The 26,998-nt window shown below is 34.8% G+C and overlaps 1 protein-coding gene across 29 annotated transcripts in view; it reads left to right on the top strand.

The window, feature by feature from the left end:
* msn (serine/threonine-protein kinase msn) overlaps nucleotides 1-26,998 on the top strand; it is a 289,523-nt gene that overhangs the window by 171,667 nt on the left and 90,858 nt on the right. For 12 of the 29 annotated variants that reach the window (XM_067128891.1, XM_067128885.1, XM_067128887.1 and 9 more), the window contains 2 exons: nucleotides 3,392-3,478; nucleotides 14,531-14,581. In XM_067128891.1, coding sequence (XP_066984992.1) covers nucleotides 3,392-3,478; nucleotides 14,531-14,581 — 138 coding nt within the window. Of the gene's footprint in view, nucleotides 1-1,609; nucleotides 2,345-3,391; nucleotides 3,479-14,530; nucleotides 14,582-26,998 lie in introns of all 29 variants that reach the window. The other 17 variants (XM_067128875.1, XM_067128873.1, XM_067128870.1 and 14 more) reach the window with 5 other exon arrangements.

Genomic DNA, 26,998 nt, shown 5'->3' with positions numbered 1-26,998 from the left:
GTTCTGGATAACTGCTTTTAAGCTTATAAATAATTTTATCTCTTGCTGTTTAATTTTTTCATGATGGAATGCAGATTTTGGTCTCATTTTGAAGGTAAATTTAATTAAGAATTTTAGACAAAAATGGATATTCAAATGCAAAATTGTTTTAAAATTAGCCTAAAGGAGAAATTTGTTTGAGTAAATGTTTTGAAGTAAATAGAGATTTATACATTTTTCACACCATGAAAAGGTATGGTAAATTTCTTTATAGTGATGTATAAATTGTTGCTATTTTTGCCAGTTATTGCATTTAAGAAAAATTGAAGACAAAACAGGCAAAATTTTAGTTTTATTTTATATTTTGGGCTTGTTGAATGGTTTTGCATAAGAGATTAAGTTAAACCATCTTCAACACTATAGACATCATCCCAATGTTACTCAATGTCTAAGTATTATGGTTAATTTCTTTTTAAGTTTTTTGCAGATGACTTTATTTAATGTCACTGGGTTCTTAAAGGATAAACTTTGCATGATTTCATTTGACATTATCAAGATTTCAGATGCATGATTTTATTTGACATCAAAATTTCGAAAGGGTACTTGGGTTTCATGAAATACTACAGCATTTGGTGAGGTTTTGATAGATGTATGAAATGAAACCAAGTATTAAATTCTCTTATTTGTTTTTAAAAGATTTTTTTTATTCTTTTTCCTTTGCAAATTCATATATTGTTGTTAGAAATCATGAATAATGTTTTGCATAAAAGGAGCTATATTTTATTGTATTGTATTGTTGGGCTTTTTGTAGGGTTTGTTCAGTTATCCCGTACTCAAAAAGAATAATTTTATCTTCTGGGGCTGTGAAGCATAATTGAGAGTTTACTTTAGTGTGTACTTGACATAGGAAGTTGCATCTTTTGTATAGTAACCTAGCACATACAATTACTTCGGTTACAGACAAAATTGAACTTAGTAAGAGTACCATCTTGGCCTTTCATCTTCAGTCATACAATTTGTGCTTGTTTTATTCTGCACAATCACTTCTTATATTTGAAGAATGCCACTGGCACTGCTGGTCAAAGAAAAGTTGAAAGACTGTGATGATATCTTAGTTTTATTATGGATTTGTTACATAAACCGGAAAGTAAGGATGATTATCTGTCTTTTATAACTAAGGATGCCTGCATATTAGAAATCACAAAAGAAATGTTAAATCTGAAAATTGTTAGGAACTCTGATCACAGAAATTGCTAGTTATGATTGAAAGATATAATTTACTTTGTGGATTACAATTGCTAGGGATATGTTTGCTAAATTATCAACTACTGATTATCCTTTAATTTGTTGTATACCTTCAGAATATAGATTTTTTCTAGGGAATCGTGCTTGATTTTCATTTTTTTTTATAAGAGGAAGTACTCACCAGTCTAGTTTAACCTGTTATATAGTATCATATGAGAATGTAAATGGTAATGCAGAAATTTATGTAATTGTAAGTAGGTTTATGATTCGTAGATATCAAAGGATTATTTTATTTTGTAAGTGATTCTTGTCTTCTTACCTGAAAGTATTGTACATGGAAAATACCTGTTTGATAAGGTGTCAAAACAACTCATGTGAATTTCAGCAACAGTTGGATGCAGATCAGCTTGCTCATGTGGATAACCTGGTTAACCATGACATTCGTCAGAGTCCGCAGAAAAATGAAAACTTTTTTGGAAGGAGTAGTGTCATTAGTAACAGAGGAACTGATGAAGATCCAAGAATGTTTTACAACCAAGAACGTTTTAGATCTGATAGAGACTCGGTAAATGGCAGTGAAGGTAGAATACAGGAACACAAACCAACCCATCGTAATTCACAACAGCTTGGCCGCCAGTCCAGTGATGGTGATTCAAGCCAGAGAGCTCATCGCAGAAATGAGTCAGATTCGAGACTTGGGCTTTTGAGAAGGCAGCATACGGATGTAGCTGTTTCTCGAAGATCTGATGTATATCGTAACAGTAAAGTTGAATTGTCTTTTCCTTCTTGTCGTTCTGAGGTGACAAGTGTTGCTGGTGAACCTGTTCTGACAGATTTTATGGCTGTAAAAGGAAGTGAGCATCAACGTGCATATGCGGATAGTGTCCCCAGTGAACTACGAAGACAGGTTTCATTAGATGGGGATCTCCATGCAGTTAGTTCTTCCCCCTCATCAAATAGAGAACCTGCAAGGCATGAATGGCCCCAGCGTAGGGAAAAATCAGACGTGGATTTGCGTCGAGCAGAGCTACGTAATGAATTGGAGAAATGGCGCGTTGCTCCCCAGGAGGGATGTGGAAGAGAAAGTCTTGGCCTGCAACAGCACGGACCAGCCCAGCAGGTCAGCTGGAGTTGCCATATTTTGCCATGCGTCAATTGCATGAAGCAGTGTTGAAAATTATCCAGACCATAAGCATGGTCTGTTTGCAGACAAATGGCGCACTGGATGATGAGCTTGTTGGCTTGAAGAATTCGTATATACAGTTTTTGAGTGCTACTAACAAAAGCTGGAAATTTTGACATCCAGAGGGCAGAGGCGATTAAAGAAATGTGTTTAACAGCAGATCATGATTATTGTATATAATAGTCATCACACTAATACTGTAGTTAAATATTGTACTAACCATCCATTTATATTACAGTAATAGCAATGGTTAAATTGCATGGTCCTTATAGTTCAAGTACTAACAGTGTGTGCGTGTCTTACATTGCTCTTTACTATGTTATCAAAATATACTTGCATGATGTTTACAATATAGGTCAGGCACTGAGATATATAATAAGCACTGTATGCTCTTTATTTTGGCAGAGCAGTGGTATTACCTTTTTTATAATATACCTAAGTAAAGCATTTATAACTCAAATTATAAAATGCCATAAAGCCAAGTTTACCATGCAAAAGTGAATATTGTATAACTTCCAATTTTGTTATATTCTAGGGAGACAAGAATCAACCTGTTTGTTAACAAACTAGTCAGTTGACTTTTGTTTTTGATTTTGTAAGTGCTGGTGATTCTGCACCACCATCTCTGGTAAAAAGGCTAAAAGTTCTTTCCATATTTTTATTGTTTTTTGTACAGACTCCATCAGGAGTTTTTCGTGCACCAAAATGTTTTTCATATTTTTAGTTTATAACTTAGTCCATAGGTGGCTTTTTATGTAGTAACTTTTAAGTTTGGAATTGCTTCTTAGTATTGAGTAGTACATATAGATATTTCCTTATTTTTTATAGTGTAGCATTTTTCACCTTTTTCTTTACTCTTTGATTTTGTTTTATTCAATCTTATATTAGTATGTTTAATTTTGCTGATGTAAATTATTTCTGATTACCACTGTAATTTTTTTCATTTTGTGTTATGAAATATTGAAATGTTTTGGTTTGCTGCAGGACCGAACTCGTGGTGCAGAGCCCTCTTCCGGAACGAGCACCCCTGGTTCACGCACATCCTCTGTTCTTCCTGATCTCTTACCTCAGGTTAGGTCATTCCTAGATTTTTTGTTCCTTTTGTTTTTTGGTTTTCGTTATTATCCCCATTTTCTTTCTCTGGCTATCATTCATTCTTTAAAAGAGGGAAATACAGTTCTGCACTGTGATAAGTTAATGAGGGAATGACCTAGTACAGTAGATTGTGGTTTCCTCAGTAATATTCTGCTTTATCTGTGTCACTGTTACTTATTGTCCAGTTTTACAGAGGACTGCTGTAAGTTTTACAAGTGCTGTTTGTTCTGGAAGGAATTAATCATGTTCATTTAACCAGTTGTATAAAAAAGTGAATTGAGAAATGCAGGTGTAAATAACTACAAAACAAGAATTTTTATTATAATGAAAGCTTTAGGGTTGTGTTACTATTATTGGATATCTTAGCATTCAGATAGCTGATTACAAATTTAAATCTTGCCAGGGTTTCTTTGGGCACCTCAAGAGAAGAAATCTATATAGAATTACTTATTACAAGTGTACTTCATCCCAAAAATTACTTCTTTAAACAGCAGAAAAAATAATGAAATTAGAAAATATTGCAGTTACACTAGCTCACATATAGAGGTGGTTTTGAGTTTTGTTGGTATGTACTTGGAAGGCAACTTCAATTGTGAAAAGAAAATTAAATGGGAAGTGAGATGTTTTATGTAAACTGTCTGCCTAGATATAATGGCATAGGGTAATATGAAGCTAAACAGGTAAATGTTTGCCATGGAATTTGAAGTTTCAGGTAAGCTTTGAGTCTGTGGTTACTATGCACTATGGTATATGTTTTTCTGTGCGAGTTTTGCCCAGGGTTGCTATTTTGTGGGTGTCTTAACATAAATAAGAGCTGAATGGCCTTGCTACCCCAGTGCTTAGTTTTTAAGCCTAAATTTCATAATCCAGTCGCCTTGAATTCACAGCTTTTCTGTAAGTCTTTGGTTATTGTAGGTCCTGATATGTTATACCTATCCAGGTTCCAGTAGGCAGGGTTAAATAAAATTTATAGGAATGTAAGCTGTATATTTTACTTTCTTCAGGTAAAGAATATGGGTTGATTCTGGGTTAACTGTTTACCATCCAGTTGTGCTTCATACACTGAAGTAGGTTGAACCATGTATGAGTGTGTGTGTGCCTTGATTAAGCTACAGTATTGAATTAACAAACTACTAAATAATCAGAGGTATAGCTGAACAACAGGATTATTGCACACGACAAATATACTTAGAATTTTAAGATGTGTGCAGTATTAAAACGTAATAAAACCACAGAAAATTGGCTGGAAACTTGAAGTTCTAGCTGAATGACTGTGTGGTTTAAATTGAATTTATTTACAAAGGCTTTGTTCCCTTTTATCAACTGTTATGAGCTTTCTGTGTAACATTTTTGTTTATGTTTTTATTTTGTCTTCAATTCTACTGTGTAAGAAGCATGTATTTCCTTGGTTTCAAATGTTATCTTGCACTTTCTATAGCTTGGTTGTAAGCAAGGATTATTATTATTCTGGGCAAAGATTATTATTATTCTGAGCATTGCATGTCATTAGATATGTCTGTATTTTTTATTCATATTTGCATTCTGTGTACTGAACTTGACCTCCAATGATGAAAATATTGGAAGTAAGTCATATAAAAAACAATTACTACTTTCATTTTTCGGACATAGATGACCCATAATTTTCCATGAGCCTGTTTGTATGAAATCTTTGGTAATGTTTGTACGAAATCTTTGGTAAAATAAAGAAACAACACTTTTTTTTAAATCTTTGGTAAAATAAAGAGTACAGTAAAATTATTCATTTATGGCTACAGCAATGAAATATTGGTTTGGACTGTCCCCTTTTATTGTTGATTATATCATGCTCTAGGCTAGAGTTTAGTGGGAAATACCTGCTTTTGGGAATGATTTGCATAATCCCATGCTAACAACTGTAAAATAATCTTTTATTATAGTAAGTGTAGATGATACAAATTTTTGTAAAATGAAACTCGCCTACTTGCATACATTCTTGTGTTTTCAAAGCAAACAAAGAACATACCTACTATTCATCATGCTGCCATTGCGTTAGGTTACTTCAAAGAAAAATGTGAGCACAGAAATTTTAGACTGTACTTTCCGGTAATCATAGGTCATGGCATTAGTCATAATAATGTAATGATAAGTTACAAATGTATAATGAAAGGCAAATCTTAAAATTTCTTTTGTTGGTTTTATACACCTTTTTCTTTTCTCACTTCACTTGAACTTTGCTGTCCATCATTTGTGAGATTATTTTTAACTTTTCTCAATATATATATACAGTAATTGGAGGAATTCTCAGCCTCCCTTTTGGGTGGCAGTTTTGTGGTTGGATGAAAAGTTAGAAGATCAGCAATGATGTTTGCTTTCTGTGGCAAATATCAGCATAATTAATCTTATAACTGGCAATACTACAGTCATCTGATAAACATATAAAGGTTCACTGGGAATAGTTTTTTGGGTCCCTTTGCCTTCACTGGGATTGTAATGGTCTTAATGCAGTAATGAAACATTTTTATTGTACAGCTTATGTTAGGAAGTATATGACTTCTTTTTAATAATGAAATATCGATTGGACATTTTAGGTTCCCCAGTTGCTTTTATTAGTTATGGTGTTAGCTTTTATATTCAGGAACACTACACTAATTATTATGCAGGAAATTTCTGAGTTACAACTGCAATTTTAAAGTTTCAAGTGCAAGATTATCAGATCCAAAACTACATTCGAGTGCAGTTTAGATAATTTTCTTGTTTTTCTCATTATAATTTTTAAACATTTGCAATATTTTAAATATTTTGCATTTATAGAAATAATTTGGTTTTCATTTCAAGTATTTCATCTGTTCCAAAAACTTTGTCCAGTGGGGGTTGTTAGGTGTTTTGTTCCGGTTATGCGGAATTTGTTGTAATAATAGAAGCAATCATTAAATTTTAGATAATACTTTTGTGATCTGAATATAAACTAATTGTTTGAGTAAATTAGAAATTCTTACTGATACTTATTATTACCAATTAAAGATTAATGACAACAGGGTGGACACTTTACTCTGTATGGTGAATTCAACTTGACTTTTCTTTTTGTTTTGATCCTCATATTAGGACAGCACAGACTTCACCCCTGAAAGCATTCTTTTTTATGCTATATTAAAAAGGGGATACAGTTTAATATCAGGTTGCGTCATGCAGTAGTGGATAGTTAATTTATCTTGGTCTTGAATTTTGAATTCCTACTGGATCTATGAATCATTTCATGATGCTATGTCAGGCAGTGTTGAGTTAGGATTTATAACTTATTGGTAATGTTGCACTACTTAAGAATATGTGTGAGAACCTACGATGTTTGTTTTATGAAGAATTTTCTCAGTCCGCTTTTGTCATTGCAACATTATTATTATATTTCCACTTAGTCTTTCATTGGAAGTTCCTTATAATTTTCTCTTTTCTTTCATAACTGACATTGGTGCTAGTTAAAAATGCCAGTTTCATTCATAATAAGCCCATTACTTACATAGCCCACATTCTTGGTCTTCACTAAACTAGACATACCATCCCTAAAAGAAAAGAAAATGCTCATCTGTTGGTTAGATGGCTAACACCACACAAGCTCCTCAATGGACTCTATAGTTTTTAGATAGGAAAGAACTAACTCTCTCTCTCTCATGAACATTCAGCATTTTTGGAGATTATGTAGAAGCAGCTCAGGCTAAAGGGCAGATTTGATGAAAGCTGACAAAAATCACTGCTAAGTGAAGACAATGACCCGTGCATAATGATTGTACTTTACTAATGTTGAAGTTAGTTGCTTAATTCATAGATACATAAAACCTGTCTGATTGGACTGTTGCATGAATCAAATGACTAGAATGGATTTTCACCTCAGATAGTATTGAACGATATCTGATGAGTTTTTATTTATTATTTAGGTAAATATATATAGACTTATTTTACTGTGACATTTCTTTGAAGAAGAGATCACTACTATGTATTAGATAATAGCTACCAGTGGTAGTTATTCATAAAAACTGATAAAAGATGTTCATCCTGAGATGGCACTTTTATTTGACTTTTGCCTATTTGATAATTTTTACTTTCATATATAAACTATATAATAGGAAATTTGAAATTTGTTCATACTACCCTGTTATACTGTAAATAACCTTATACTGTTTGGAACCCATTCAGCTGCACAAAGCACTTCCATCACTTAAAATAATGCACCTCCCAGATACTTGCAGGTACTATAGTGACATTCATTCTTCTCTGGATCTTGGTAGTGGTTAGACATGTTGACATTTGCTTCAGTACTTATGAACATTTATAGTGCATTTAGCAGTGTGCCATCAGCAAGACTTCATTTTCAGTGTTTTCACACTTTTCATTTTGTGTACGATCTGCTTTTACATAAATCCAGTGGGTTTTCTGTACTGTATTTGTATTCTAGGGGCTGTTATTGTTAGTTTCCCCCGGTCTTTCATCTATCAGGGTTAATTATTTGCTTAGTAACATTTGCTGAGGCCATTCATTTCCTTTTTGATGATTTCACAGTAATGGTTACCTTTGGTTATCCACTTCTATTCACCCTATTGTGTGCTTTTATTTGTGTTTGTTGTATTTCATTCCCTTTGTCATTATGGATCAGTATACTATGCAGGCAAAAATGCTAAGTCCACTGTTATGCTGTCCTTTAGATAGACTGCATTTCAGTGCCCACAGTTATTTATGCATTCTGCAAGGATTGGTCTTCAGAACATTGTTGTTAATGTGGGGAACATCATATTTATTACAAGCAGTCTTCTTCGTCTTCTGTTGGTGTCATCAGATTAAGCTCATTGCTCCACAGCTTTGAGGGTCAACTTGCTGATTTCTTCGAACAAGGCTTTCTTCTCCTCCATTCTGCCCCAACTTCTGCTTGATCTTCTGGCCTCGGTTTCCAAATGGATTTTCTTTTCCATTGGTGCTTCCCATATCTGAGGGCCTCCCAATTACCCTTGGTGGTGATGTGTTACCCGCTTTGTTTGCTGTTTCCTCCACTGTCTTGCCACCTGTCTGCCCTTCTCCCTTTCATAGTCAAGTTAATTTTCACCTTGCCCTTACAACTTCTGGCAGTTATGTCTTTCTCTCTTGGCTGCATTTGCTTCATCCTCCAGTTTTATGATTAATGGGTTTATATTAGACAGTTTTTACAAAAGAGTTTTGTTGTACAAACATATTAATTATAAACTCCGGTACCCCCCCCTCTCTCTCTCTCTCTCTAGATGGAACTTTGCACAGAAGAATGAATATCAGTAGAGTGTTCACAAGGTTCCAGGAGTTGACCAAGCAAATGTGCTGGAATTGTTTTCTTTGAAATGCTTGATTCATATACTTGAATGCGTTCTGCCAATTAAAAGTCTATTTAATGATTGTGTAAAACTAGTTATTTATTATTTTGTAAAAACATTTCTACCTGTTTAGTACAAATTTTATTGTTATGGTAGACTACAATATTTTGTTTACCAAACCCTATTGCTCATAGCATATAAGTGATCTTGTATTTTTGACCTTCACTTTGCAAGATACGCTATGAATATCCATGAGCTGCTTTTTATTTAATTTTTTTTTAAATTTTTTTTAAGTTTCTTATATGCTGGTAAATATAGTAATTAAATGACAGTGCTAGAGGTTAATATTCCACCAAGGGTCAGGGATAAGAAATGTTATTGAACTCAAAATTTTGTTCAACAATTTAAGATTTGGGGCGGCTGTTGAAAACCAAACAGGGGGCCAGTATTCAAAACTTGGAAGAATAAAAGATTTCCCTAGGATACACGAATACCCAAAATCTTCAAAGACTCACAGTATACCAAGTTTTATTACAAGCTAATAAGAGGTTGACTGCATGTGCCTCCAAAAGTTAAATCTGTAGTCAAGAATGACACCTTGAATTTGAGTTGCTTGCAGTTAAAGAAACATTGTTAGTTAAAAGATAAGGGTAGAGGAGTCCAATGGCTTAGACCTACTAACAGTCATGGTATGATTGTTATGGTTCAACCTTATCCCCCATAATTTCCTTAATGCACTTATTATAGCTAAATCTCGTAAAAAATTCAGCAACTGCATAATTATTATTAAATGGATGCAAAGGGAGTAGCTTAATCTACATAAGCAACAAGATTGTTTACAAGTTAAAAATTATGTCTTAGTTTACCACTGAGCTGATTAACTGCTCTCCTAGGGCTGGCCCGAAGGATTAGACTTATTTTACGTGGCTAAGAACCAATTGGTTACCTAGCAACGGGACCTACAGCTTATTGTGGAATCCGAACCACATTATAGCGAGAAATGAATTTCTATCACCAGAAATAAATTCCTCTTATTCTTCATTGGCTGGTTGGAGATTCGAACTCGCGACCAACAGTGTGGTAGCTGAGAACGGAACCTGCTCGCCCAACAAGGAACTGGGGCGAGACCACATGTTGAGTTTATTTAGTATGAAAAGGAATAGGCTAAGAATGCTACCCTTAGGAATACCAGAGATCACAATCCCGTGATCACTTTTCAATACAGTAGTTAGTTTGAAATTCAATAATAACACTAAAAAATGGTGTCCTAACTCCCATTTGCCCAGGTACAATAAGAAGTGAAAATAAATAAAAATAAATAAAAAATAAAAATAAATAAAGATAAATAAAGAAATAAAAATAAATAAAGATTAATAAATAAATAAACTTAAATAAAAAAAATTAATAAAAAAATAATAAAAAATAAAAATTAATAAATAAAAATAATTAATAAATAAATATATAAAAATAAATAAATAGATAAAAATAATAAAAATTATTAAAAAAATAAACGAATAAAATAATTAAATTCATACAGATTACTTCACCAGAATGTAGGAATTTCTGTGCAACACTGGACATTGAAGGGAGACCCTCATAAGAACCAAGGCCCTTACAAACTCCCCACATACATTCAAAAACTTTAGATAATATGAGAGTTAGTAGTAATTTGGTGGTAATCAGTAGGTCTAGAGCTATGATAATAACATTTACCTTATGAAGGATCATTACCAGTTCTCCAACAAAAAATGAAGGATGTGGTCATACCTCCATGCAATAAAAAGATCAAATAGAATAATATTTTCATGGGACCAAAATACTAAGTAGTCAGTTGGACATCAAATACATTAACTGTACTGTCAACTACATTAACTAAATAGGTTGCCCTTTCCTCCTGGATAGTGAGTGGCAGAGCCTACTGGATTAAGCATAGGAGGAACTGACCAATCTACTCCAAAAAGCGCAGATTTAAATGTATCCCACCATTCATACCTGAGTTTTGCACCTGGCAAAATTTCCTATATAATAAAATTTGATTAATTTTCAGCAGAATCTTAAATTGGACCATTTCCTTTTCCAAAGATCATAAGGCTCGTGTTTCTTTAGATAATCATGTCATCAATTACTATTGAAGTAAGCCTTGTCTTTGATATGATAATTCAACAAGAGAGGAGGAGTTTGCCGCCTCATTGTGTCAACAAAAGTTTCATTTAAATAACCAATAAACTCACATAGCCTTAACTTCCTCACACAAATATGAACAGAATTCCATTCTAGTAAGATTGAGATTTACAGTACGGTATTACATATTTTAGAGAGTAAAGGTTCAGGTGCACTTGTGCAGGTCTGCTTGCACAGGCAGAACTGGCCAGGCATACCTTCACCACTAACAACACAGTTTTTTTGGCTCACTTCTGTGTAGCAGCCATGGTGTAAACAGACAGTGCTCTGTCAGTAACTCGATTGCAAATGATAAATGCCTAAAAAAAGACATTCAGTGAAGGAGTGGCTGATATGTTAACGTGTGATGTTAAGAATGAATAAATGCACACAGTCAACTGTTGGTTTATTTTTTCCACTACTGTGTTGAATATTAATTTGTTTTCATTTGAAAACTGAATTACATGATGCATAAATGTAAATAGATGCAGATAGGCCTATTCATGTTCCACATTACTTCGCTGTATTGGATATTTATTCTTGTTTAAAAACTGATACAGTACTGTATATGTTGTTTTTAAACATGCATGAGCACACAATAACACTGTCTTTATCAGCAGCATAATCAATCACATTTAGTTTTTTACTTAATTTAAAATATGTAATTTTGTTATTCTGTTATGATAGTCTTTGAATTTTACTTGTCAAAGACAAGCTCTTTTTCTTGTCAAGAATGATGCTGAAACTTCAGCTTTCATTATACACTTTTTCTGTGGGAATAATATAAATATACATTAATCTGGTATCAATTATTGACACATAAATAAATATGATAAGTCAATAATTAAGGTATAAACTCTTTTGAATTTAATAAAGTTGAGCACTCTATGTTGCTGATTGGAGTGTCTTCTCCAACCTAGGACAGGAAGAGAACTGAGCAAAAAGGTGGCCTCCCCACACTAAAGTTCAGGCACGCCTGCGAAGGTCGTGTCAATGCAGACATTTCAATTACAATCAACTATTTGCTCAGGCTACCTGGACAGTCAGAAAAAACTGTGCAGGTTGTTCACAATTAAGTTCAGGTATGCCTGCTCAGTTTGACTCTATAGGCAAACCTGCCCAGGTATGCTTGAACATTAGTGACAGCCATAAGACACATCAGGGACAGCCTGCGTAATATCAGTCATTAAAAAACTAAAACTTGATCAAAGTCCTAGTTGGAGGACCAACAGCGCTCATTACAGTATAGCACTTGGGAAAGCCATGAATATTAGACCCAAGAAGGTACAAGAAATGTGTGTGGCCTCATTTATAACTTGCTCCTGGCCAGATTTAGAAGTGAAGTCAAAAGTTCCTAGTCTGTGACATTCAGTAGAAGGATCAGAATTCAACCACTTCCTTTAGTGACCATTGAAGTTGGCTGCATACACAAAAGAAGTCTTAGCATCATCATCATTTATCTTACCCATGATAAGATGAAGATGGTTAATAGCTGGAATAGTTAATAGCTGAATACAGATAAGTTAAGGCTGCTACAAACCTTTATAACTTGGATCTCATGAAACCCACATAGGTCTGAGGAATTGGGTACTGATTGTTAAAATAAACTACCATCCCCATTTTCATGTGAATGGTATCGCATGTGTAAAGTGTTGGTTTTTTGCAACCTGGAATTAGTAGGTTGGGGAAGTGCCACATTGGCAAAGCCAGTTTCTGTACATAACACAATATCATACTGTTTGGAGGGAACTATAGGGTCTCTAATATTACCGTATTCACTAGTATTGCAATATATCAATCAATACTGGCAAGTTCTAAAACACAGGTTCAGGACTTTGGTCAACATCTCTAGCCAGTATAAGAATAAAAATGTATAAAAATATGCTTAAAAACAAATTTAAGAATGAAGCTTTCTCCTTTTGTTAGGCAAGGCTAAGTATTATTGGTTGTGTGTAACACCAGGAGCTCTCCTAAGGTACAGTATTTATTTGCACTGCACAAGTATAATTGTCTTGCCAAATTCCCTTTGCTACACGGTAGGCATTAGCAGAGGCTTCCTTTATGCCAACCTTTGGCTTGTGCAGTTCTTCTTTGGAGGGGTGGATAGAGCTGTTGCCTAGCATGCTGTTGGCCCAGCGTTTAACTCTCCTACCAGCTAATGAAGAATTAGAGGAATTTATTTCTGGTGAAAGAAATTCATTTCTCGTCATAATGTGGTTCGGATCCTACAATAAGCTGTAGGTCCCGTTGCTTGGTAACCAGTTGGTTCTTAGCTATGTGAAATAAATCTAATCCTTCAGGCCAGCCCTAGGAGAGCTGTTAATCAGCTCAGTGGTCTGGTTAAACTAAGATAAACTTAACTTTTGGCTTGTGCAGTATCAGACAAATCACTTAAACTGTGGGTAACTTCAGTCTTCAGGTTAGTTGGTGCCAAGGTAGCTGCAGAAACAGAGACCCTTAAAATTTGCTAATACCAAGTTTCTCAAAATTTACACTCCTTTCGTCAAAGCAGTGACCTCTATAGACAGTTTTCTTTAAGACAGTTATTTGTTGTCTGGATACCATTGGGATGTGCTAATGATAAGGCGAAAGGTCTGGCTGTCAGACCGCCACATTTTAAACTTCCAGCCTGTAGTATTGACTTGTATTTACAGACTCCCTAGTTATAATGCCTGTCACAGGATTTCAGCTTTTATTTAGTGGTTCCCTGTTCTAATTAGAGGCTTAGGTTCCTTGTTAATGTAAGTCCCAAAAGCTTTAAATTAGATCCTGGATTCAAGTCTGCTATTCTAGGTGTTTCTTCAGCAGCTCATTCCTCCCACCTAAATTACAATAGATGCTAATTTATATGATGGGATTGTTGTAAAACTTATTTTTTTTAATTAAATAAATTTGTCTGAACAGATACAATTATATATACCACCTCCCAACCCTGCTGATTGGTTATGTCTATACCCTAGACTACTGTACGCAAAAAATAAAGTTCTCTTCTTGGAACCCAGAGTCCATTGAGATGTTTGAGCAGTTGAAGGCATGTGGCCAGTATTACTGATAATCTTTTTTTTTTTTTTATATGGGAAGTGGATATTAAATATTTGTTAAGAGTATGAATGTGGGATATTATGTTTTATTTCTAATAAAGTATTTTTTTTTTATAGAAGTGTCATTTGATATCTGTTTTGCTTTTCTCCAACGATGAATAATGTGTAATGAAAAGGCTACTTTGAATTTGGTTTTCAGTGAAAGCCAGAAGTTGTAGTTTTAAGTAGTGTTGTACACATGGGGGGCCTGATGACCTAATCTTCAAGGGATCTTATTACATAACAATTATGCATTTAGCAGCCAAAAAATCTTGAATAAGCTAAAGGACACTTTTCTATTGCTAAATCATCATTGAATCTTCAGCTCATCGCTGGTTTGCTTTCAAAATAAAAATTACCATAGCCTTATGGAATCCATCGTCGTTAAATTTGAACTCTGTTACCAGGTTTGTCGTCTTGAGTTTCTAAGTCTGATATAATGATTAGCAGTTTAATGCAGTGGTTTGTTTACATTTTGTTTACAGGCCTCCAACAGCCCCAATGGATCCAGACATGATAAGTCAACCAGTGAAGAGGTCAGTGTTATTCTTTTGGTCTGTTTTATTTATTTTATTTAATTTATTGGTTTTTTGCAAAAGGAAGTAAACACTTCACATGGCATAATTAAAAAGCTTCTGCTGCTAATCGTGTTGCTTGCAACTTAAATGTGGTGACAATACCCACTGAGGGTAAACTCCTATTATGATGGTCTCATGTTTTAAATTTATGAACATAAAGTGTGTCCTTCATTCAGGAGATATTTAGGACAGCTGCAAAGAAAGTTTATCTAAACTGATACAAGTTAAAATTTTTAAAAAACTGTTGAAAATAAATGAGTAAAGGTGGAAAGTTAATTTTTACCAGACATGCTGTTTCCTTGAAAATTTCTTTTTCTTTTATTTGTATTTGGCATTTTTATGTTTAGATTTGATATATGATTTTTTCATCGGTCTAGGTAAATTGTACAATAACAGTGATGTGTAAAAGGGACGAGTTTAGATAATTTTTACAAGTTAAAACCTATTTTAATGTTCTTGATTTATTGATCGTTGAAATGTTGATAGTCAGGTTACTGGGAAAATTGAGCAGCAGCATTGTGCTCATCTTTAGTTAGCATTTGGTATAGGTTTAAAAACGAACCATAATACTATGGTGACAAAGAATATATATTTATTAGCTATTAATTAAAATTCTTAAAATTGTGGTAGTAGTTGGAAAAGGCAAAGGCATCGTATAAAATTTAAGAATAAAATGCCTTTGAAACTGAAAACTTAAAAATGGCAGATGAGTGGTAATTAGTTTCTAAGTTGAAAACATAACATCATCTTTGGCAGTCTGACCATATTTCACTGCAGCTAAATTTTTTTTCTTCTAATATAAAGGTATTCTCCAAATTGGTTTCTTGAAATATGTGCTATACATTATTTACTTGCTGATTTTGTTTTCTAGTAATATTTCTGTATTTCTAAGAATTGCAATTTATTAAGCAATTATAAAACAATAATTCTATATTTTTAAAGAATTGCAATTTATCAAACAATTATAAAACATATCCGGAATAATCCTTTTGGGCCAACCTATGAGAGTTGAGAATTTCAACTTGATGGTCTAGTTCAACTACCTAGTAGTAATAAATCTGTAACTTTCTTAACCAAGATGTTAGAAATATTTTATCATGCAATTTTGCATAAGTATTTTAATTTAAAATACATTAGAGTCACCGTTATTGAAAAAGTTTTCTTTAAAATCACTTCTTTTGCTGTCTCAAGTCACTTCTGCTTTGCTTTTTGCACTCATGTAGGTCATTTGATGCATTTCAGATGGTAGCAGCCCTTCTTTTCTTTTTATTCTGATAATTTCTAAAGATACTTGACTGATAAATAATCTGAACTGCAGAAAGTCTTCTACTGTATTTTAAAGTTTAAGAAAAACAGAGTTGATAGCAAAAAGAGCTACTACATTTTCATATACGGTAAATTTAAAAATCCTACATGTTTAAAATTCCATGTCCTAGATTGTTTAATCATCCTTGGTAGTCATAATTTCAGAATTGGATAAGTTATAGGAACAAACTTCTAATATGCCTTCTATAAGTCTTGTAATTTTTAATTCTGGTACTGTGTACTCCTGTTAAATTCCTGACAGACATAGTTGTGGTTAATTTATTGTAAACAGTTGTTTTGGTGGTTTTAAAATATTTAGTATCTTCAACTTAACTACTTGTAAGTCTTATCTTGGCTGTTAATATAAATTGGAATTTATTTGAATTTTCAGAAGCAAGGTAGATTAAAAACTGCCAAACATTGCAAACCAGAATCTTGAATTAAGAAGGGCAGTTTCAGTTCTTTCACCCTCTACATAGCAACTTAATTTTGTGTAGATAATTTATTAGGTAACACCCCACTTTTTCAGTTATTCATCATATTGTAAACTATCATTTTATATTTTTTTTAGTCAGATAGATGGTATTAGGTCTTTGTAATACTAAGATTGATTACAAAGTACTGTATACATGGAATAAAAGGTTTAGAATCCCCAAAGAGCAAGGGAAAGAGAGAGAAGTTTGAGTGCCATGTGCTGATAGATAGGCTGGTCTGTATTACCTTGAGGATACATGGAACTTGGAAAGCAGGGGTTGAGAGAGCAGAAAGAGCAACAGCAGCATGAGAGAGAGAGAGAGAGAGAGAGTGTGTTGTGTGTGTGTGTGTATATATACAATAGAAAGATTGTATTATGATTGAGGTAGTGACAGAGAGATATGTGATATCCAGAGTATTATGAATGAGGAAGTGGCGAACAGAGATGTGGTGTCCAGGCTTATAAAAATGAATATAGAGATATCTAAAGCTTGTGTAGGTTTAGTGAGGAACAGTTGGTCGGAAGAGCAGTAGATATGGCAAAAGCAGGATAGAGGAGAGTTGAGAGAACTCATTTCACATCTCATCTTATAAGGGGAAAAGCTAATATAAAGTTTACTGATGACAAGGTATATTAGTGTGAATTTTGGATATTATGTAGGATGTTAGTTCATACTGTATAGCTAAGATGCTTAAATGGTCATACAAAGATATTTTGAACTGTTTGTTTTGTAAGCAATGTTTGTTTATGCAGCTTTTTCATATTGTGTGTGTATTACCTTTTTCTCTGAAAACTGCCATAGAAAAAGCTAAAGTTTTACCATAAATCATAAATCTAACATACTGTATGTTTGGGAGTGAAGATGGCTATATTTTTTGGATAGCTTATACCAAGTTATGGAATGCTCAGAAATTAAGTTTACACTGCAAAACAAGTTTCTTTAACTCTAAATGATTCACAATAACCTGTACAAGATTGGACATCTCCAAATGGCTGTGCCTGTATAGCGAAATTAGAAGCAATTTACAGAGCCATTGGTAGAATCTGTTCTGCATTGTATTAGAGTTGGACATAGCCGTCTTAAATAATGTAAGGCAGAGCTGAAGGATCTTTGTGGCGTCCCTTTGTCCCCCCTGCTATTTTCTGCCTCTTGCTTTCCTTTTTGTCTTGTTTTACATAGTGTTCCAATGTAATATTTTTTAATTTGGAACTCATTTAAGAACAAAGTTTTCCAGCCAACCCAACGAAACTAGAAGGTATTTGTAGTCTAATTAAACTACTTACAATAATAGCAACCTGAAGTTGATTACACTTAGTCTTGTTTGTACCTTTCAGTATTCTCAGGGTACAGTGAAAAAGCTTGATAAAATGTACCTTGTTCAAGTAAAAATCTGTTGCCCTCCAAAAAGTGATATTTGTTTTTTATCCATTTTGAAGCGGGTAAGTCTGTAAAATTCCTGATCTAGGCAGTAATATACAGTAGTTATAACTCAGTATTATTAAATCAGTTGCATTTTTTCAGTGGTTTAAATCTTAGCAGATAAGTAATGTTGTGGTTTTCATGTATCCTGAAGCTGTTTGCTACATAATACTATGGCTATGAAATGGTTGTGGTGAAAGGTTTATCCGTTGTTTTTATTTTTAATTGTTCAGAGTAGTTTGTATAGTAGTTGAAAAGTCATATGGTGATATGTACAAATTCTTATATTAATTTCATTTGTATTAGGTGTATACATACATTGCTGATATAATGTAAAACTATCCATTTAACAGATACATTAAATTTTTAGTAGTGCACAATAATAATACTATAAGAATATGGTATACTGCATTAAAGTCAAGGCATTTTGTTTCTTATACCCAAATCAGTACCCTGAGTAGCAGTTATTAAAATTTAGAATATGAAGTATGCAGAGTAAGAAGGCTTTACATGATGAGATCTTAAAATGATCTAAGTAGTCTAGTTAACTACTTAATAATTTAATAAGTCAGGATGATGTAGTTGTGAGGATTCCATAGTTGAGAAAAACCAAATGTCACTTGCCTTTTTCTGCACCAAAAGATATATATGCATATGACTACCCAAATAAAGTTGAGTTTCTTCAAGGAATATTGTCATAAACTCCCTTTCTTAGACTACAACAAATCTGCTTAATGTTTCTAGAAGTGAACCAGAAAAATAATAAGGCCATGATATTCAGTAGCATATATTTTAGATACACATAGAGGTATTTTGAAAGTAGAATAAATGGATATTTTGAGAGAAAGAGAGAAGCCTGAAAGAGAACTTAATTTATTTGGGCATTAGGGTGGCAATGTCTTTGGAATGGGGTGTATGGTATGCAAGATGAAAGACAGGAGAATATGTGGAGGAATTAATGTACTGCACGCAAAGCCTTAGTTTGCTTGTATGAAGCTGTAAATTTTGTCTGACTTTTAGTTGTTAGGGGATAATTTGGCAACTGCCTTATGTCTCATTGGTTTCTAAATCCGTTCTATTTAAGCCTCCTTGCACTGAGGGCAGAGCTACAGATTCTTTTTAACTTCTTGTTGATTCCTGTAGATCACTTATCACCTGCGCATTGCCTCTTGCCTTTTACTTTCAGTCACTTTCCTCCTATTTCCTACTTGGCATACTGCCCCACTCCGAGACTTTGGAGGCCTTTCCTCCTAAACTACGTTTTTGTAATAGTACTTTTCCAGCTATGTTAAGATTGTACAATATAATATGTGTTATAGGTGATTTTAAGATAGTGATTGTAAAAACTACTAGCCACTTTAATCTTATTATATTTTACAATATGAAGACAGAACTCTTTCTCAGTTATTTACGTCCACAAATGTATTAGCAGAGATTTGGAGTCTATCATTAAGCTGTATAGCCAGTTGTTTATGAGGCTGAACTTCAGGAAAGTCAGATTTTGATTAGCAAATCTCACTACACAGTGTTGTCAGTACTAAAGGCCTTCCTCTCCTTACATCACCCTCCCTCTGCGTTACAGGCAGTCCCCGGTTATCTGTGGGGATTCTGTTCCGACAGCCTGACAGTAACCAAAAGTCAGTGATTTTTGGTGCTTATTGGTACTGATAACCTACGGTCGGCACCTCTGTTAAGTATGTATCAGTGCCAATACCTGATTATCGGCACCAAAATCACTGATTTTTGTCACTAGACAAGCAACATAAAACCAGATCGGCGGTAACTGAGCCCGCCGATAACTGGGGGCTGCCTGTATTGCTCTCTGCCATTTACTTTTCATGTCTTTTCATTTATAGCAGCCCAATTGCTTTTAAGTATCTTGTATGCCATAGGAGTGGAAATAGGATTCATGTTGTAGTGGAAATTATTTATTAAAATGATAAATTTCATTTAAAAATGAGATGCAGCACTATGCTGAATTAAAGCTAGGTAGTGTTTTTAAGGCTTCATATATTTAGAGAGATGGTATTATTTCTGATTTTTAAAGTCTGATTTTCTGATACAGTAAAGTCCCATCTAACAGTTGTTCAGCTATCTGAACCTTTCAAGCAATCAGACTTACAGTTAATGAAATTTGAAATATTCTTTCAAGATAAAGTTTCGGTTAGCACTGCAACCACTACAGTTGTTCCTGTTTATGCCATACCGATTACACCTTTCTGCCTGGAGTGTGTGCATGTATAGAAGCTATGAATAAAAGAATTAAATTGATGAAGTAGTGGTTAGACAGAGCATTGTATAGTTTAATAAAGCATTTTTATCCAATAAGTAACATATATTTTTTTTAAATAAAGCTTTCAAATTAGCATTGTAGCCTTCATAAATTACATGGAAAGTGTAGAATAGCCTCAGTTTAGAGTAATTCATGACAAGAAGAGTTAATTTTTGTTACCAATTATTCATGAAAAAGCTGTATATTTCAAACAATATGAAAGGAGTGGAAAAAATATGATGGTTTTATAATACAAAAACAAGTTTTTCAACATACCCATAATTATAACTGGACTTATCCAATGTAGAACTGTTGCTGTTAAACCAACCTACTTGAGCTGAATTACCTCCCCACTACTCTTGACAGTACGTTTCTTCTCATTGTCCGCGTCATCCTTAATCCTTTGTGCTTGTAAGGTCTGAACAGAATGAATTTGGTGATGGTAGACCAGTAAAACTCCTTAAGATTGTTGGGTTATAACATTGCTTTTTAATTATGACAGATTAATCATGTGCCTGTCAGAATAATAATTTAGGGGGGAGGACAGACAGATGTTGAGGCAGAGGAGTGTACAGGCCCCAAGACAGGTTAGCTTGAAAAGTTTTAGAAGACAGGGGTATGAAAAGTGTTTTTGTATTGTTGGACAGTGGTTTTCTTGGCAGAAGAGACAAGCACCCATTTGATCTGATACCATGTATGCTGGCCATAGGGACTTCTTGATAGTGCCAGAACAGAGGTGGGTTAGGAGGAAGAGGAGAATGGACTATCCCTGGTGTCTGCAACCTATACAGTTTGTCCCAAAGTCACTATTAGTCCCAAAAATAAAACTTGCATGCACTTGCAAGTTGTTACATCTCTGAGGTAGAACATGGAGGTTGACTAGCATTTCTGTGCCTCACCAGCAAAATAGAAGTCACTTCCATTTTGTGTTTGAAAACTATAACTTGATGTTGTTCAGACTTTGTGGATTCTAATCCTTAGTTGGGTAAAAGTGTTATCTGAGACACTTGAATGAGCCCTCAAGATAACTTTTTGATCTTGGATACTGTCATGCACTTGAAATTTGATGTCTTCTAGCATCAATATTTAGTGGTGAGGGACAATTTTCCCTTTTTTGCCACAGGTAGAGTATCAGGGTATGAAACAGGCATAGTGATGGGTCATCCTTGGTAGAGGAGGGTAACACCATTATAGGATAGGTAAAAGTTGTCATCTCGTTATGCCATGTATGTTGTGTTTTTGCAACAAAGTCTGCGGCAAAGGAGAGCCCTGTCACTGCATTTCAGGTTAAGCTTTTCAGGAGCTAAGATCTAGCTTGGGTGCTCACTGAAGTCATGGGAAGCAATACAGCAGAAGTGACATGTTAGGTCCAAAACACACACACACACACACCTCTCTCTCTCTCTCTCTCTCTCTCTCTCTCTCTCTCTCTCTCTCTCTCTCTCTCTCTCTCTCTCTCTCTCTCTCTCGTGCTGCTGCTAGGGGGCCAACGTGTAGCCTTTATCAGTTGGTAGAGTCAACTTATGGTATTGTATGAAGATGACTAAAACTGTGTTTAGGGCTTTAGGGCAATAGTGGCATTGAGTGCAGGCTTGTTCCACTTCCTACGCCAAGCAACAAATTTAGCCCATTTTCCATGTCAGTTGAATTGGTGCTGTTGCTTCCACCAAAATTCCTCTTTCTCAGAGGGTATGTTGGATAACTTCCACTAGTGAAGGTCCATCATGGAACCTTCAGCTCAAGGCCAGTGCAGGGCAGTCAACATATTGTGGGTGCCCTTCAACTCTTACACCTTTCCTAGTACCTGCTGAATCACTCCAAGAGGAGGGAAACTATACAGCTGCAGGGCATCCCATTGCAGTATAATTACATCCGTGGCTCAGGTAACTGGGTCAAACTGTGGAGAGCAGTACAAGGGCAGCTTCTGCTTCCTGAAGGATGCACATACACCTACTGATGGAGTCACCTGCAAGTGCCAAATCTCCCTGCAAACCTCTAAGATGAGGAGTCATGTAGACAGAGTGAAAGTTTTCCTAGCCTAACCCATCCAAAAATACTAAAAACCTAAAACAGACTTACAACCCAAAATTGACAACCTAACCATCAGAGAGCTCTCTCTACCGCACCACAGTCTTTTCAACATTCCCGCCTGCACTTGTTTACGTTTTCTCCCTTCCGCCATTTGTCGTCCTATGATGTCACAGCACAAACAGATACTTTTAAACAGAAAGAATGTTTTGCTATAAAAACATCTTATAAAATTAAACGTGCTTTTTATACATTTTGTAACGCCATACCATTTCACTAATGCAGAAAATAAAAATAAAATAATAATGATTAAACTTAAAAAACTACCATGTAATCACACTTATATCCTTCTCCCTCCCCTCCAAACTCTTCTTGTTTTAATCCTTCTAATCTTAATTATTCTCCAATTCTTTACCCTCTACGTAATTTCTAATATTCCCCCCTGAAACTCCAGCTTCAGTCATTTCATCAGCTATTTAATGCTTTCTTATTATCCATCTCACCTCCTTTATTTCTCCAGATTTTATTGTTTCTCTTATTGCTGCAATATCAATTTTTAATCTCTTACTACTTACTCCAGTACTTGATTTTATTGCAGTCATTAGGGTTTTACTATCAGTTTTGACCAATGCTTCTAATTTTCTCCCTCCTACTATCTCTTGCCACAAAGGTTTGAAATATATCAATCCTTCTGTGGCCTCCCCCACACGTAGAGCTTCTGCTTCATTGGTGGACTTTGCTACTCTTCAGGATTTTCTGGATTTCCGCCATATGGGACTTCTCCTCTTACCATCTGTCAAAGATATCACATAACCCAGTTGTGTATGGCTGTCTTCAGTATTCCCAAATGAAGCATCTGCATAGGCTTGCCAATAAATCTTTTCTTCTTCTAACTTATTATCACTTCTCCCATTACGCTTTTAGTTTTTCTCACTATTTTAATCAGCTTTTTCGTATCTTAAGTTCCTTCTTTAAAAGCTTTACTTAATTCACTAACGTCGTATGATATTTCTGGCTTGGTATGTAGCGATCCCCAATTCAACTGTCCTACCGCTGACCTATATTGTATTCTGTTAACTCCTTTTGTCCTAAAACTCTATTACCTGTAAATCTTCTAGCTTCTGGTTCTCTTACAGAATTTATATAGTGCCACTAATGAAGACAAATTCCATTTTCCCTGTGCTCTACTATTACCCTTATGTACTTAAAACTTTTATTATCTTGTTCTCCTACTTGCAATTTCCCTTTCAATTTCCCAGTTGTTTCCTTTAAAAATCTTTCAGTTCTTCCATAGCAAAAATCATCTGCACGTGTACATAAAATACCATTCAGTTTATTGTCTTTCCTCCAAAAGAATATATTAGGTTCTAATCTACTTCTCTCGCCTTTAAGCTCCTCCACCACTTTCACCACCTTACAGTACCCTGCCTTTGCTGCATCCTTGAGCCCATAATCAGTTTTCTTCAATTTCCATAATCCATTCCAACTATCTTCACTAGGTGGTTTTAAATAAACTGCTCATTATATTTCATCACCCTGTAGGTACAATACACAGTTTTTACATCTAATGTATAACAATTCCAATCTTTCAGTTTTTTACTGTCAAACAAAATTTTTAAATTTTAGCATTGCATGTAGGAGCGTCTTTTTCCCATCCGGCCATTTCTTCTTCAAAACCTCTTAGCCCTCTTAGCTACCAGTCTTGCTTTACATATCCTTTCCCCCCTTTTACCATCTCAACTACTATCCATCTTGTAGATATAGCTTTTTGTGCAACGTCATTTACCTCCGCATATACCTTGTTTTCTCTCCAATTTGCAGTTCTTTTTCTTTAGCTTCAATTATGCTTCTGTTTTCAAATCCTAGCAAAACCTGTTCTTCATCTTCAATTATTTCTACATGACTATAATCTCTTAAGTTAACCCATCCTTTGTCACCTGACTGTGAGTCTTCTCCATTGTACGAATCAACCCAAGATTTGCTTGATCTTTTTCCTGCAAGACTTAATATAGTCCATTCTTCTACTTGTCCTGTATTTTTGTTTATAGCTGTTTCCCCTTTTTGAATTTGGGTATCTCTTCTATTACCTCACCTTCTATTACCTCACTTTCCCCTTCATCTTCCAGTGTTTCCTCTGCCAGATCTCTTTCTATAGTCTCTTCTATATCTGCATTCCTTCTCCAGCCCATTATCATCTCCTTTCCTTCCTGCATATCTACATTCCCTTCCTTTGATGCACAGGATTCATCCTTCACAGTGTGTTTTATCTTTTGGGTACCTTTTCTTTTTCTGGTGATAGTCTTTGAATCCTAGTAACATGTATTCTAGCTGCTTCTCTTAGAGAATCCCCATGTTTAACCACTACTGCTTTACCCGATACTCCCACTACCTGAGAAGGTCCTCTCCATTCATTTTCATTTTCTCTCGTATAGAATACTCATCTCCCACTACTGCTTCTTCAAATTTATGTTCTGTGACATTTTTGTTTAAAGCAATTCTTATTTTATTACAAGACTCATTTTTTATAAACATTTCTCTGGCCTTATGCATTGCATTCAGTGTATCCCTAACTATGCTTTCTTCCATACCTTTCTCTCTGCTTGCAGGACTTGAACTTTCTTCTCCCATTAAATTTGGCAAAGAAGGGTTTTTTCCAAATACTAAGTGATTAGGGGAGAAACCAACATTATTTATTAAGCAGTTCCTAGCACTCACTACCCAGCCTAGTGCTATGGACCAATCCACTTCATCTTTCATCTTAAGCTTTCTTTGATTATGCCTACAGTCTTTTCACACATTCCATTGCTCCATAGAGATTCAGTTGCTGTGGCCAATACTTTAATATTCCATCTTTCTGCCATCCTCCTTATTTTTCATTTTGAAATTCTCCCCTGTTGTCTGATAATATTTTAGAAGGTGCTCCAAATATAGCAAACCACCCATCAAAAAGTGTCTTTATAATAGTTTCTGGTTTCTTGTTTTTTATCCATAAAGCCTGACAATACCTCGTTGCCATATCTACCATTACCAAGAACTTTCTCTCTTCTATCTCTCCCACATCCATTGCTACAACTTCATTAAATGTTTTACTCCAAGAAAATTCCACTACCGGTTTAGCTGGGTTTCTTTTATATCTTTTACATACATCACAACTTGCAGTCAAGTCTGTTAGAAACTTTATTTCCGCGTTTTATTTCTGTCTCAAACCATCACTCCACTGTGCTTCTTATGTTAGCTTCCATATTTTATCTCCACTTCTTTGACCAAACTGTAGGTGTAACTTCATCATTGCACCTTTAATTTCCCATAGACTCTTTCCTTCCATCCCTCCAGTAACAATTCTTCTTCTACCTTCCTCCTCAAAATTGGTATTCTTAAGTGGCCCTGTTTGTCTTCTCTTAACTTTATCTTCATTTCCCCTAATACTTCTATTTTAACACAGTTCTCATTTAAATTTATAGTCATACCCATTTTACTCATGGTTTTCTTACCTATTAACCCTTTAACGCCGACTGGATGTATTTTACGTCGACAAAAGTTGTCTGTTGGGTGCCAAGTGGACGTAAAATATGTCGACTACAAAAAGTTTTTTTAAATATTCCCGGAAAAATACTTATAGGCCTCGTTTGCGAAAAATTTTAAATCTCGCCTTGAGGGATGCTGGGAGTTAATGGATCACGCTATTGTTTTGTTTACAAGCGTGACCCAGCTGCGCATGCACGAATTTCTTTCTTATCCCAAAAGAAAGCATCAGCTAACTCTGCTGAAAATCTCGGAAGTTCTTTAGTCACTTTGTCGTAATTTTTGCACCGTTTTCTATTAGCCTTTACATAAAGTTTTATGTATGAAAATGTGCGCAATTAGATGTAGAATACAACAAAAAATAACTCTTGGTTGTAGCTTTTATCAATTTTGACATTTTCATATAAATCACGATAAGTGCCAAAATTTCAACCTTCGGTCAACTATGACTCGACCGAAATGGTCGAAAAATGCAATTGTAAGTTAAAACTCTTACATTCTAGTAATATTCAATCATTTATCTTCATTTTGCAACAAACGAGAAGTCTCTAGCACAATATTTCGATTTATGGTGAATTTTTGAAAAAAACTTTTTCCTTACCTCCATGCACGCTAACTCTGCTGAAAATCTTGTAAGAGCCTGACGCCGTCTCGGAGTGGACAAGACAACAAGAGCATCTCGTTTTCTTTCTCTAAAGGAACGCGATTTCAACCATACAATATTTCCGTCTGTTTCTCCCTAACCATTGTTGTCTTGATGTGTGTACAATCATCACTACTTGCATTGCCATTCAAGCATTCTAATCATGTACTCATAATGTTCCAACGAATCTTCTGTATCAGACTGTGTGTATGCTTCTGTTTGTGAAGATGCCAAACGTCTTGCCACTCCGATGGACGACGAACACACATTTGGAAGAGACGGCGTCAGGCTCTTCCAATCTCAGAAATTCTTTAGTCACTTTGTCGTAATTTTTGCACTGTTTTATATTAGCTGTTACATAAAGTTTGAAAATGTGTGCAATTTCATGTAGAATACAACAAAAATTAATTCATGGTTGTAGCTTTTATCAATTTTGAAATGTTTTCATATAAATCACGATAAGTGCCGAAATTTCAACCTTTGGTCAACTTTGACTCTACCGGAATGGTCGAAAAATGCAATTGTAAGCTAAAACTCTTACATTCTAGTGATATTCAATCATTTACCTTCATTTTGCAACAAATGAGAAGTCTCTAGCACAATATTTCGATTTTTGGTGAATTTTTTTAAAAACTTTCCTTACGTCCATGCTCGCTAACTCTGCTGAAAATCTCAGAAATTCTTTAGTCACTTTCTCGTAATTTTTGCAC

The sequence above is a fragment of the Macrobrachium rosenbergii genome, chromosome 27 (assembly GCF_040412425.1).
Source record: "Macrobrachium rosenbergii isolate ZJJX-2024 chromosome 27, ASM4041242v1, whole genome shotgun sequence".
Taxonomy (NCBI): Eukaryota; Metazoa; Arthropoda; class Malacostraca; order Decapoda; family Palaemonidae; genus Macrobrachium; species Macrobrachium rosenbergii.
The sequence above is the reverse complement of the archived record's forward strand: the minus strand, read 5'-3'. Positions and strand labels throughout refer to the sequence as shown.